The following is an 11806-nucleotide window of genomic DNA, read 5'->3' as shown; positions in this document are numbered from 1 at the left end:
CCATATTGGATGTGGCAAGAAGGGCCGTGGCCGTTTCAGTGTTTCCGTTTTATGAGTGTTTAAGCTATCTCCAAATGAATTACAGATATCTTGAATTAGACGGCTTTTCTATTTAAGATATCTTAAATTAACAATCTGACTAGTCAGAATGACGTTTGAGATATCTTGAATGTTTATAAGGGAGTTTTATAAGGGAAAACGGCCTGCCATAAAATCAGAGATTCTGTGCAGATTTCTGAAGCAGTCTTTAAGTACACGACACTCGCGCTCTCCGCATATCCCATACTGAGGAGCTCTTTCTATATTGATGCATTTTATTACAATTTTGTCTATAACGGCCAGCGCCATTGCAGGCACCTGAAATTCTACACAGGCAATTGTTTGGACAGCTCAGTACAGCACAAGGGAACCTTCACGCAATCGTTAAATTCAGATATCTAAAATGTAATTTCGACTAGTCATAATTACGTTTTAGATATCTTAAATTGTAATTACGGACGTGTGACCCGTCAAATGACGAATCCGGTGATGTAATTTGAGATATCTTGAAAGGAATTTTTACTCGTCAAAATGTAATTGAAGATATCTTGAATTATTATTCTTACTAGTCAGAATGTAATTGCGGATATCTTAATTACTATTCTGGATAGTCAAAATGTAGTTTTGTCTAGTCAAAATGCAGTTTTAGATATCTGAAATGTAATTACGGATAGTCAGACAAACGGATTTTATGTTAAAACGGCCTGCCATACTGCCATACAATTTCCCCCAGTTAAGCTAGACAATTTATAAAATACAGAAGCCAAGCCAAGCCAATTTTATCTATTAAGCACTTTAAAAACAGCAAGCACTGACCAAAGTGCTGAACAAGGAAAACAAGACAACAATACACAAGGGAAGTGCAGATAAAAATAAATAAATAAATAAAAATAACATAGGATAAAAGCAACAATAACATACATAGTTTATCAAGAATCAAATAATAAAACAGTATAAAATAACTAGGTGAACTAAAATACAAAATAAATACACAACAACTAAAATCAGCATCTCAAACCTGGTCAAAAGCCAGGTGAAATAAGTGGGTCTTAGAGAGGTTTTAAAAGTTGTCAGTGAAGAGGCCTGTCTAATATGCAATGGGAGCGAGTTCCATAGTTTAGGGGCTACCACTGCAAAGGCTCTGTCCCCCCTAAGCTTCCGCTTAGTCCTCGGCACGTCCAAGAGCAGTTTATCAGCTGATCTGAGCGAGCGGGAAGGGGAGTGTAGATGCAGTAACTCAGAGAGGTACGATGGGGCAAGGCCATTTAAAGACTTAAAAACAAATAAAAGGATTTTAAAATGAACTCTAAAATAAACAGGCAACCAGTGCAATGAAGATAAAACAGGGGTAATGTGCTCCCTCTTACGTGTTCCAGTCAAAAGCCGTGCGGCAGCGTTCTGGACCAGCTGAAGACGAGGGTAGGACAATAGGAGCAGCTACATTGTCTCCTATTTTTTTCTCGCATTAATATTAGCCCTCATTCTGAATAGTAAACCTCTGTATGAACTGAATCATCTGTAAACTTTTCAGTAGTTTTGCACAGAAAAGCTTTATGATTTAATTTGAAGCCTTATTTGAACTTTTGGGCAAAGACCTTTTTTTTTATTTATTTGCACATTATATTTTAATTTAAAAATAAAAAATAGCATTCACTTTAATACGCATTGTTCATTGTTAATTGTGATGGTCACATTAATGTTAAAAATACATTTGATTCGTTTCGAACTCGGATTTTTATGGGCCTTTATTTTAATTGTGAGACGAGACAACAAGGTGATATTAACAGGCGGGCAGGCTTGAACAGGTGAGGTAAGACTGAAATAATCACTGACTAATTGCTAAAATAATTGACAGATTATTCGACTATCAAAATAATTTTTAATTGCAGCCCTAAAGGACAGCATTTTAAATGGCAGAAAATTGGTGACATAATCCACCTCCTCTGTTCAGTGATGGTTGTTCACAGCACACATAGATGGCTTCTTTTACTCCCCTTTTAAACCATCTGACTTCCCGGTCCAAAATGTGAACATTGGCATCCTCAAAAAGAGTGCCTTTCTCCTTCAGATGCAGCTGAGTCTTGTCCTGTTGAGGTGGCTCTTCTATGCTGTGCCATTTGTTTGTGAAGAGGCTGTTTGGTTTCTCCAATGTAGACACTGCACTGGACAGCAGACACGATGTTGCTTATCTTGTGTTTGGGGGTTTTGTCCTTGGGATGGACCAGTTTTTGCATTGGAGTGTGACTAGGTTTGAAATATACTGGGATGTCATGCTTGGACAAAATTCTTCTGAGTTTCTCTAACAAGCCTGGAACATAAGGGATGACAATATTTTTCTGCTTGTCATTCTTATTCTCCCTAGTTTGTGTTTGACCTTTTTCCTTTGCATCTTGGCTGATTTGATGAAAGCCCAGTTGGGATAACCACATGTTTTAAGGGCTTTCTTTACATGCATGTGTTCCTTTTGTTTCCCTTCTACCTTAGAGGGAACGTTTTCTGCCCGGTGTTGTAGGGTCCTGATCACCCCAAGTTTGTGTTCCAGTGGGTGGTGGGAGTCAAAGAGTAGGTACTGGTCTGTGTGTGGGGGCTTCTGGTAAACTTCAATGTTGAGACTTCCATCTTACTCAATAAGCACTGCACAGTCCAGGAACGGTAACCTATTATCCCTAGTATCCTCCCTGGTAAACCTTATGTATTCATCCACTGAGTTAATGTGGTGAGGGAAGGCTTCTATTTCTTGGGTTTTGATTTTGACCCAGCTGTCATCCACATATCTGTAGCAGTGGCTAGGTGCTATCCCTTGGAAAGAGCATGCGCTTTACTTTCCACTTCCTCTATGTAAAGGTTGGCTACAATGGGTGGCACTGGGGAGCCCACGGTGCATCCATGCTTTTGTCTGCAGTAACCATTGTTGTATTTCAAATATGTTGTTGTAAGGCAGAGGTCCAACGGGATGTCCCTTTCCAGATAGGATTAAGAGCCCTCCACTTCCTTCTCTCTGGATCTCTGGCACATCAGAATTCATTGTGGAGGAGGGTGGCAACTGGATGCCCCTTTTTGGAAAGGATCCCCTTCCTTCAACTTCCTTCCCTCTGGGTATCTGGTGTGACAGAAGCTGTTGAGGGGGAGGGTGGCGACGGGATGCCCCTTTTCAGGGAGGATTACAGGCCCTCTGCATCCTTCCCTCTGGGTCTCTGCCACACCAGAGGCCATCGAGAGGGAGGGTGGCGATGGGACGCCCGATTCCAGAGAGGATTACAGGCCTTCCGCTCCCTTCCCTTTAGGTCTCTGGCACCAGAGGTGGCAATGGGATGCCCCTTTCTGGAAAGGATCCACTTCCCTCCGCTTCCTTCCCTCTGGGTCTCTGGTGCGCCAGAGGCCGTCGAGGGGGAGGGTGGTGACAGGTTGCCGCTTTCTGGAAAGGATCCCCTTCTCTCCGCTTCCTTCCCTCTGGGTCTCTGCCACACCAGAGGCCATCGAGAGGGAGGGTGGCGATGGGACGCCCCATTCCAGAGAGGATTACAGGCCTTCCGCTCCCTTCCCTTTAGGTCTCTGGCACCAGAGGTGGCAATGGGATGCCCCTTTCTGGAAAGGATCCCCTTCCTTCAACTTCCTTCCCTCTGGGTATCTGGTGTGACAGAAGCTGTTGAGGGGGAGGGTGGCGACGGGATGCCCCTTTTCAGGGAGGATTACAGGCCCTCTGCATCCTTCCCTCTGGGTCTCTGCCACACCAGAGGCCATCGAGAGGGAGGGTGGCGATGGGACGCCCGATTCCAGAGAGGATTACAGGCCTTCCGCTCCCTTCCCTTTAGGTCTCTGGCACCAGAGGTGGCAATGGGATGCCCCTTTCTGGAAAGGATCCACTTCCCTCCGCTTCCTTCCCTCTGGGTCTCTGGTGCGCCAGAGGCCGTCGAGGGGGAGGGTGGTGACAGGTTGCCGCTTTCTGGAAAGGATCCCCTTCTCTCCGCTTCCTTCCCTCTGGGTCTCTAGCGTGCCGGAGGCCGTCGAGGGGGAAGGTGGGGACGGGATGCCCCTTTCCAGAGAGGATTACAGGCCCTCCAGGGTCTCTGGTAACAGGACTCCCCTTTATGGCTGTGTTATTCTACATACATTATAATCAGTTCAGTCTTTGTTGCCACTTAAAATATCTTTATAGAACTGTGATGTTATATTTGCTGCAATTTCTGCTTCCCTTATGGCCAGATCTCTCTTGAAAAAGACATATTTAATTATCATTTTTAGCTGGATAAATTAAAGATATATAAAAGTCACTTTGCCAAAAGCTGATTGGAGCTTCTACCTTGTGACAGGAATCATCTTTGATTTTACTGACTTGATATCATTCATGACAGATATGTAATTTTTAATCAGGAAATCCCTTTTTGGCACAATACTGTGCCTTAGGATACAGACAAATCCTCATGTGACACAACTAGACTTTTATTTTGAAGAAACGTTACCTTTGAACAGGAAATATTGCCTTTTAAACGACCATTGATCTGACCATAGAGCAAAGAATGGGCTGTGACAGCATTTGTTACAGCCATAACGCAAGACTTGCAAAGGTAGGTAAGGTGCTGCTATTTAACAAAGAATATTGTGCATGGCATCAGTATTCTGATGTCATGCATACATTTTTTTATTATTATTAATACTGGATATTCTAAAAAAAAAAAAAAAACACTAGATGAAGCAAAAAAAAGATCTGTGAACAGTGGACAGTGTGCTGTCCTCCTGATTGTCTATTATATTTTAACCAATCCACATACTTTAAACTTGGTTAAATTAAAATGGATTTTCGGTTTTACAATCAAGGGAGAATTTTTTTAGCAACCCCCAAGGCCAGTTTTTGTGTTCATTCACTCAAGCATAATAAACATTTCTGATTATCAAATGGTCAGAATTACCAATAAAATGGGAAGAATTTATGTCAAATAATGGAACACAGACTTACTGCCTTAACTCAGGCCAGACTGCATATGGTTCTCATTCCTAGCATTCGTTTCGATGTCTCACTATGGGATGCGCCTCCCTGCGTATTCCTCAGAAGCATTTATCTCATTACGCCAATCCTGATTGGCTGGTGATCGCGATGACCATGTCAGGCAGAGCCACCCACCTTTAAGTGGCTTGCGCTACAACATAGTCATTTTTCAAAAACCTCTTCTCGCTTCGGAGCATATCTCAGGAGCAAATAGGCTAGCTAGTTGAACTGTCCACAGACAGGAGTGTCAGCTAACTTCTCCGTCGCCGGGCGCTAGCTGCCTTCTTTTGCTCACCTCTCCCCGTGAGTCTTCACCATAGACCAGGGCGTTTTACCACCTACCCTCCGGTAAGGCGGTTAATTACGGTTTGGCACGCCAGCCAACACCGTTCTCTCTTTTGCTGTCATCATAGTTGGCACCCCAGCTAACGAAGATGAACCCGCCATTCCCTCACACCAGAGGAAGCGGAGACTCCGGGGCTCGACTCTGCGTTTGCGGCAACAAAATCTCGAGCAAAGACACACACCAGGTCTGCTCTTGCTGCCTCGGGCTGGAACATGCCCAGCTTGCGCTCGAAGCCCCCGGTTCATGCGTGCACTGTGCCCGGTTCACCATGAAGAGTCTCCGTCGACGGCTAGCGCGCCAGACTAGCCTGTCGGGAGCAGATCCTTTCTTGCCCACAGCCGGGACCGCGGCAGATGGTGGCGACAAGGAAGAAATTGCGGAAGCCGAACCGCGCGCTGGCACCACCTGGGGCTAACAGCTGGACCTAGCCGCGACGGCTCCGCCGTTGGAAGACGTGCTAGAGTTGGATTATGAGGATGATGATGACGACACCTCAGAGCTCCTCGTATCCGACGATGAGGTGGACGAAGATTAAATTTTCGTTCCCTCCCCTCAGGCTGTCAAGCCTAACACTGCAGCCACCTCCCGGGGCGAGGAGGACAGCGCATCAGCTTCCCCCGCTCCCAGCATGGATTTGCAGAATGTGTGCAAACGCGCTGCTTCCAGGCTGAACATTCCGTGGCCCGACATCGTAATGGAGACCACCAGATCACGTTACGAGGGGAAGAAATTGCCCCAGGCCACCAGGGCGGCGAAGCAGTTACTTCCAGTCTTCCCGGAGCTATTGGAAGAGATAGCGGTCTCGTGGAAGGACCGCCCGTTCAGCAGCAGAAGCCCAATACAAGGGGCTTCTTCCTTGGATTTTGAGGGCATGGAGAAGCGCGGCTTACTCCGCATGCCCCCTATGGAGCCGTTAGTTGCAGCCCACCTCCATCCGCGGCGAGCAGCGGCATCCTCCAGGAACCCCACACTCCCGTCAAAGGCGGACCGTTTTCAGTCCGTCATGAGTGAAAGGGCCTACAAGGCGGCGGCCTTGGCTGCTAGGGCGCTGAATGTCTCCTCCATGCTCGCTGCTTATCAAGCAGAGCTGTGCGAGGATATGACGACTAGGCCCGACCCGAGTGTGTGGGAAGAGATCACTGTGATTACGGACATTTGCCTCCGCGTGCAGCGCTGTGCAGTCCAAGCCACAGGGAAATCTATGGGAATGATGGTGTTGCAGGAACGCGCCAGATGGCTCAACCTGACAGACCTATCAGAGAGGGAAAAGGAGGACATCCTTGACATGCCGATCGTGCCTGACGGCATTTTCGGAACTGCTCTGGCTTCCATGCAGCAGAGATGTGAGGCAAAGAAGAGGGAGGACGAAGCTCTTAAACTTTGCCTCCCTCGGAAAACCGAGCCGATGCCTCCTCCGGCCCCGCGACAGACCTTTGCACAGGCTGTCCCTCGGCCACCCCCTCAGTTCAGAATCCCAAAATGTACGAAGCCCCAGCCGCCCTCCGTACCCCCACCGAGGCAGCAGACGGGGGCAGGCTGGCCATGGAATGGCCCGACAGCGGCTCCGCCAGGACGACCAGCGCAGCCCCTCGATCAGCAGGCCAGGAAGAAGAAGAAGGCAGCCTGACAGGCTGCTCACTTCCCACAGGTGAAGAAGCTGGAAGTTCCCTGTTCACCAGCCCCACCTGCTATGTTCCAGAGTGTGTCGCAGGGGTACCCCCGCCCGATCGACCCCTCGTCGCTGCGCGTTATGCCCCCTCAGAGCGCACACGCACAGGCCACGAGGAAAGGAGACTTTGTTTCGGGAGCAGCAGACCCTGCCCCTCTCTTGAGTCGCAGAAACACACACTCTCGTTATTTAATAAAGCATGTTCCACTGCAGCATCCAGACTTACTGTCGAGGGCGCAGTCAAAACAAAAAAACAGCACAATGGCACTGCTGCCTCGGGAGGGGGCTGCACTTCCCCTCAGGAAGAGTGCCATAACCGACGCTGTGAAAAGTTTAACACCCCGCGCATGCGCAGTGTTAACCTATTGTCACCACGGTACCCCACCGCAAGATGGCCTCCTAACACAAGTTTTAGGGGCCCCCCAAGCGGACGAAACACAAGAAGTTGCCACTTCTCTATCTCGGAGGAGAGAGAGATGGGCGGAGCTCACAACTTCATCCTGGGTACTGAAAACAGTATCACGGGGCTACAGGCTTCAGTTTGCCGTTACTCCCCCTCGTTTCTTGGGCATAATACATTCCCAAGCACGGGGAGAGTCTGCTCGCATTCTACAGGAGGAAATACACTCGCTGTTAGAAAAGAGAGCTATATGTATAGTGCCCCCCGATCAGAGTCGAAGCGGCTTTTACTCCAGGTATTTCCTGGTCCCCAAGCGGGGAGGGCGCGGACTTCGCCCTATCCTGGATTTGCGGGCTCTGAACGAATTTCTCAGAAAATACAAGTTCAGGATGCTGACTCATGCATCGCTGGTACGTTTGGTGCGCCAGGGCGACTGGTTCACTTCCGTCGACCTAAAGGACGCATATTTTCACATTCCCATTTACCCTCCACACAGGAGGTATCTGAGGTTTGCTTTTCGGGGCATCTGTTACGAGTACAGAGTGCTGCCCTTCGGCCTGTCCCTGAGCCCCCGGGTGTTTGTACGCTGCACCGAAGCAGCGATAGCGCCACTCAGGCAGCAGGGCATTTGTCTGGCTACATATCTAGACGACTGGCTCCTTCTAGCGCGATCGGAGCAGGAAGCTGCGACACAGACGTGTGTCGTCGTGAAGCATCTAACTGATCTGGGTTTCATAATAAACACAGAAAAGAGTGTGTTGTCTCCGGCACAACATATAATATTTCTGGGTTTATCTCTGGACTCGATCTCCTTCACAGCCAGCCTGTCAGCCGAGTGAGTGAAGGCGTTCAGAGCGTGCCTCGCTCTTTTTCGTCTACACAAACTGGTCCGCTTCAGGTTGTGCCTTCGCCTACTGGGACTGATGGCTTCAGCCATCCTTGTAGTGCGACTCGGCCGGCTGCATATGAGAGATTTTCAGCGCTGGGTAGCTTCACTCAGACTGAGCCCCGTGCGTCATGGCGCGCGGAGAGTTACAGTAACAGTGGATTGCGCAATGGCTTTACGCCGTTGGCGACATCCGGATTTTCTGACTCAGGGGGTACCCATGGGCACTGTTCAGTGTCGGAAAGTGGTCACCACGGACGCGAGCCTGTCCGGTTGGGGCGGTGTCCACGAAGGGCGATCTGTGAGAGGTCTTTGGAGCGGCACTCTCCAACAATCCCACATAAATTGTCTGGAGCTTCTGGCGGTGTTTCTCACCCTCAGGCGCTTTCTCCCGTTCCTACAGGGACATCACGTCCTTGTAAGGACCGACAATACAACGACGGTCGCTTATATCAACCGTCAAGGGGGACTGCATTCACACCAGTTGCACATACTGGCACGCAGACTGATCCTGTGGAGCAGCAAACGTCTCCTGTCTCTGAGGGCCACGCACATCGCAGGCTCTCTAAATCTGGGAGCGGATCTCCTATCCAGAGGCGCTCTGCTATCCAGAGGCGCTCCGCTATACGGCGACTGGGCCCTGCATCCGGCCATTGTAGAACAGCTGTGGCTGCGCTACGGCCAGGCTTCAGTGGATCTTTTTGCTTCAGAAGAAAACGCGCAGTGTCCGCGTTTCTTCTCCTTGCGCGATCAGAGCGCGCCTCTCGGTGTGGACGCGCTCGCGCATGTTTGGCCACCCGTGCTCCTGTATGCTTTTCCTCCTCTGGCGTTAATACCTCCCACTCTGTCCAGAGTGAGGGAACATCGCCACACAATGATTCTGATAGCTCCGCTCTGGCCGACAATGCACTGGCTAGCGGAGATATATCAGCTTCTGTGCGGGCAGCCGTGGCAACTCCCGTTGCGCAGGAATATGCTGTCCCAGGCACGGGGGTCGATTTTCCACCCACATCCAGAGCGCCTGGCACTTTGGGCCTGGCCCGTGAGTGGGTTAATCTAAGCATGGTGAATCTTCCCCAGGGGGTGATTAACACTATTCAGAATGCTAGGGCATCCTCCACCAGGTCTCTGTACAACAGTAAGTGGAGGGTGTTTGAGGACTGGTGCCACGAGAAGGGTCACATTCCCTTTCAGTGTCCAGTTGGCCTGACTCTGTCATTCCTACAAGACTTGATTGACAAGCAAAAAGCCTTTTCCACAGTTAAAGTGTACTTGGCTGCCATTGCTGCCTTCCACATGGGGTTTGGTGATAAAACAGTTAGCCAACACCCTTTGGTTTGCCGTTACTTCCAGGTTACTTCCTGTCTCCAGGCCACTGGCACCCTCTTGGGATTTGGCGGTGGTTTTGGATGGGCTCTGTTGCCCCCCATTTGAGCCTCTACAGGAGACTGATTTAAAGCATCTGTCCCTGAAGACTGTGTTGCTGCTTGCTTTAGCCTCGGCTAAGCGTGTCAGTGACATTCATGCCCTTTCAGCACACCCTTCTTGCACTCAGTTTGCCCAGGGGCAGGCTAGGGTACTGCTGAAGCCCAACCCGGCATATGTGCCTAAGGTGGTTGGGTCATATGTGCCAATTACCTTGACAGCATTCTCCCCGCCTCCTTTTTCTTCTGATGAAGAACAAAGGTTGCACATGCTGTGTCCTGTTCGTGCTTTGCGTGCTTATTTGGACAGGACTAAGGGTTTCCGAGGAAGTGACCAGCTTTTCATTTCATGGGCAGGTCCTCACAGAGGCAAACCTATCACTAAGCAACGGCTCTCACACTGGATTGTGGAGGCGATTGCGCTGGGGTATTCGAGTCAGGGGCTGCAGGCTCCAGAGGGCCTGCGGGCTCACTCTAGTCGTGGTCTGGCGGCATCCTGGGCCCTGTTTAAAGGGGTGTCAATCCAGGACATCTGTGCAGCCGCAAGCTGGTCTTCACCTCTCACTTTCGTCCGGTTCTACAGACTGGATGTCTCTGCTCCAAGTGTAGCCCAAGCAGTACTGAGCTCTGGCTCCTCACTTGGATAGGTGGACTATTTGCTATTTAGCTGGCGGTTGCTTGAGATAAGCTCGTCTGGCAATACGGGAGTCTCCATTTCCCATAGTGAGACATCGAAACGAATGCTAGGAATGAGAACTTTAGGTTACTTGCGTAACCCCGGTTCTCAGAGTAGTATGAGTGAGATGTCTCACCAGACAGCCCTTCTTGCTGGGGCGAAGCGAGAAGAGGTGCTTATCTTGAATAATGACTATGTTGTAGCGCAAGCTACTTAAAGGTGGGTGGCTCCGCCTGACATGGTCATCGCGATCACCAGCCAATCAGGATTGGCGTAATGAGATGAATGCTTCTGAGGAATACGCAGGGAGGCGCATCCCATAGTGAGACATCTCACTCATGCTACTCTGAGAACCGGGGTTATGCAAGTAACCTAAAGTTATGTTTTCAATCACCTCCAAAAGTCATTTTCTGAGCCAGCAAAAACACTGAATTAATTTGATGCAAACTTATAGCATACCATATACAACTAAGTCACACATTAACCACCCTTGATTGCCAGACAGTCAGTCTCGCACTATAGCACCTGTAATGTTTTATCTTTATGACAGTTTAAACACAAGGGTTTTCTTGCAGGTTGTGAAACTGTAAACATCATGCCTTTCTTGGAATTCTTAGCTGGGAGCATTTCAGGTAGAAAAACAGTGTTTATAAGAGAAGAACAAAGAATGCAATACAGTATATTAATTGTATGAATGTGGAGAAATAAAATGTTCTTGTTGGTTATTGTAGGTGCAGTGGGACTTGCAGTCGGACATCCGTTAGACACTGTGAAGGTTGAATGATGCACTGAAACCCGTAAACATGACTAAATGCACAATTTATTTTATTTTTTTACATCTCTTTTTACACTTCTAGGTGCGTCTCCAAGCCCAGTCTGTGTATAAAGGAATATTTCACTGTGTGATTAAAACATACTCTCATGAAGGGGTGGGTGTTGTACTTTTCCTAAATTGTTTCACAAGATAAATTAATGCAAAATAGTTTCATACTCCACCAGGAACAGGACAAGAGAGTAATGATCACTTATGCTTTAATCACATCAGCTCCGTGGATTCTTTAAGGGCATGGCGTTTCCTGTTCTGACCACTGGCATCAACAATGCCGCTGTCTTTGGTTCTTACAGTAATGCTTCAGATTACCTCACTCACTCTCAGCACAGTCAAGGCAAACCAGCATCTGCTGCACAGGTCTTCACTGCCGGCTGCTTCTCGGGCCTGGTGCAGGTAAGATTACCTGATGTTCTCTAGCTGGTTTAACTTAAAAGTACCTCACAGGGCTGCAGATGTTACTGACGTGACAATTGCATGTCATGCTAGTGTTGACAGTGTTCAAAACGTCATTCTTGTTGCCAGCTACAAGAGAGAGTGGTTGGCATTGTGT

At 48.6% G+C, this 11806-nt stretch overlaps 1 protein-coding gene and 1 pseudogene across 3 annotated transcripts in view; both read left to right on the top strand.

The window, feature by feature from the left end:
- The first annotated feature begins 1229 nt into the window (after positions 1-1229).
- slc25a45 (solute carrier family 25 member 45) overlaps positions 1230-11806 on the top strand; it is a 28869-nt gene continuing 18292 nt past the window's right edge. Inside the window, exons 1-5 of one of the 3 annotated variants that reach the window (XM_030733324.1) lie at positions 1230-1458; positions 11000-11056; positions 11156-11199; positions 11282-11353; positions 11470-11649. In XM_030733324.1, the coding sequence (XP_030589184.1) occupies positions 11020-11056; positions 11156-11199; positions 11282-11353; positions 11470-11649 (333 nt within the window). In that variant the 5' untranslated portion in view covers positions 1230-1458; positions 11000-11019. Of the gene's footprint in view, positions 1459-4417; positions 4605-10999; positions 11057-11155; positions 11200-11281; positions 11354-11469; positions 11650-11806 lie in introns of those variants that run through there. The other 2 variants (XM_030733323.1, XM_030733325.1) reach the window with 2 other exon arrangements.
- Positions 8494-10395, top strand: LOC115783699 (uncharacterized; annotated as a pseudogene).

Source organism: Archocentrus centrarchus, chromosome 7, assembly GCF_007364275.1.
Source record: "Archocentrus centrarchus isolate MPI-CPG fArcCen1 chromosome 7, fArcCen1, whole genome shotgun sequence".
Taxonomy (NCBI): domain Eukaryota; kingdom Metazoa; phylum Chordata; class Actinopteri; order Cichliformes; family Cichlidae; genus Archocentrus; species Archocentrus centrarchus.
This window is presented reverse-complemented; position numbering and strand designations above follow the sequence as displayed.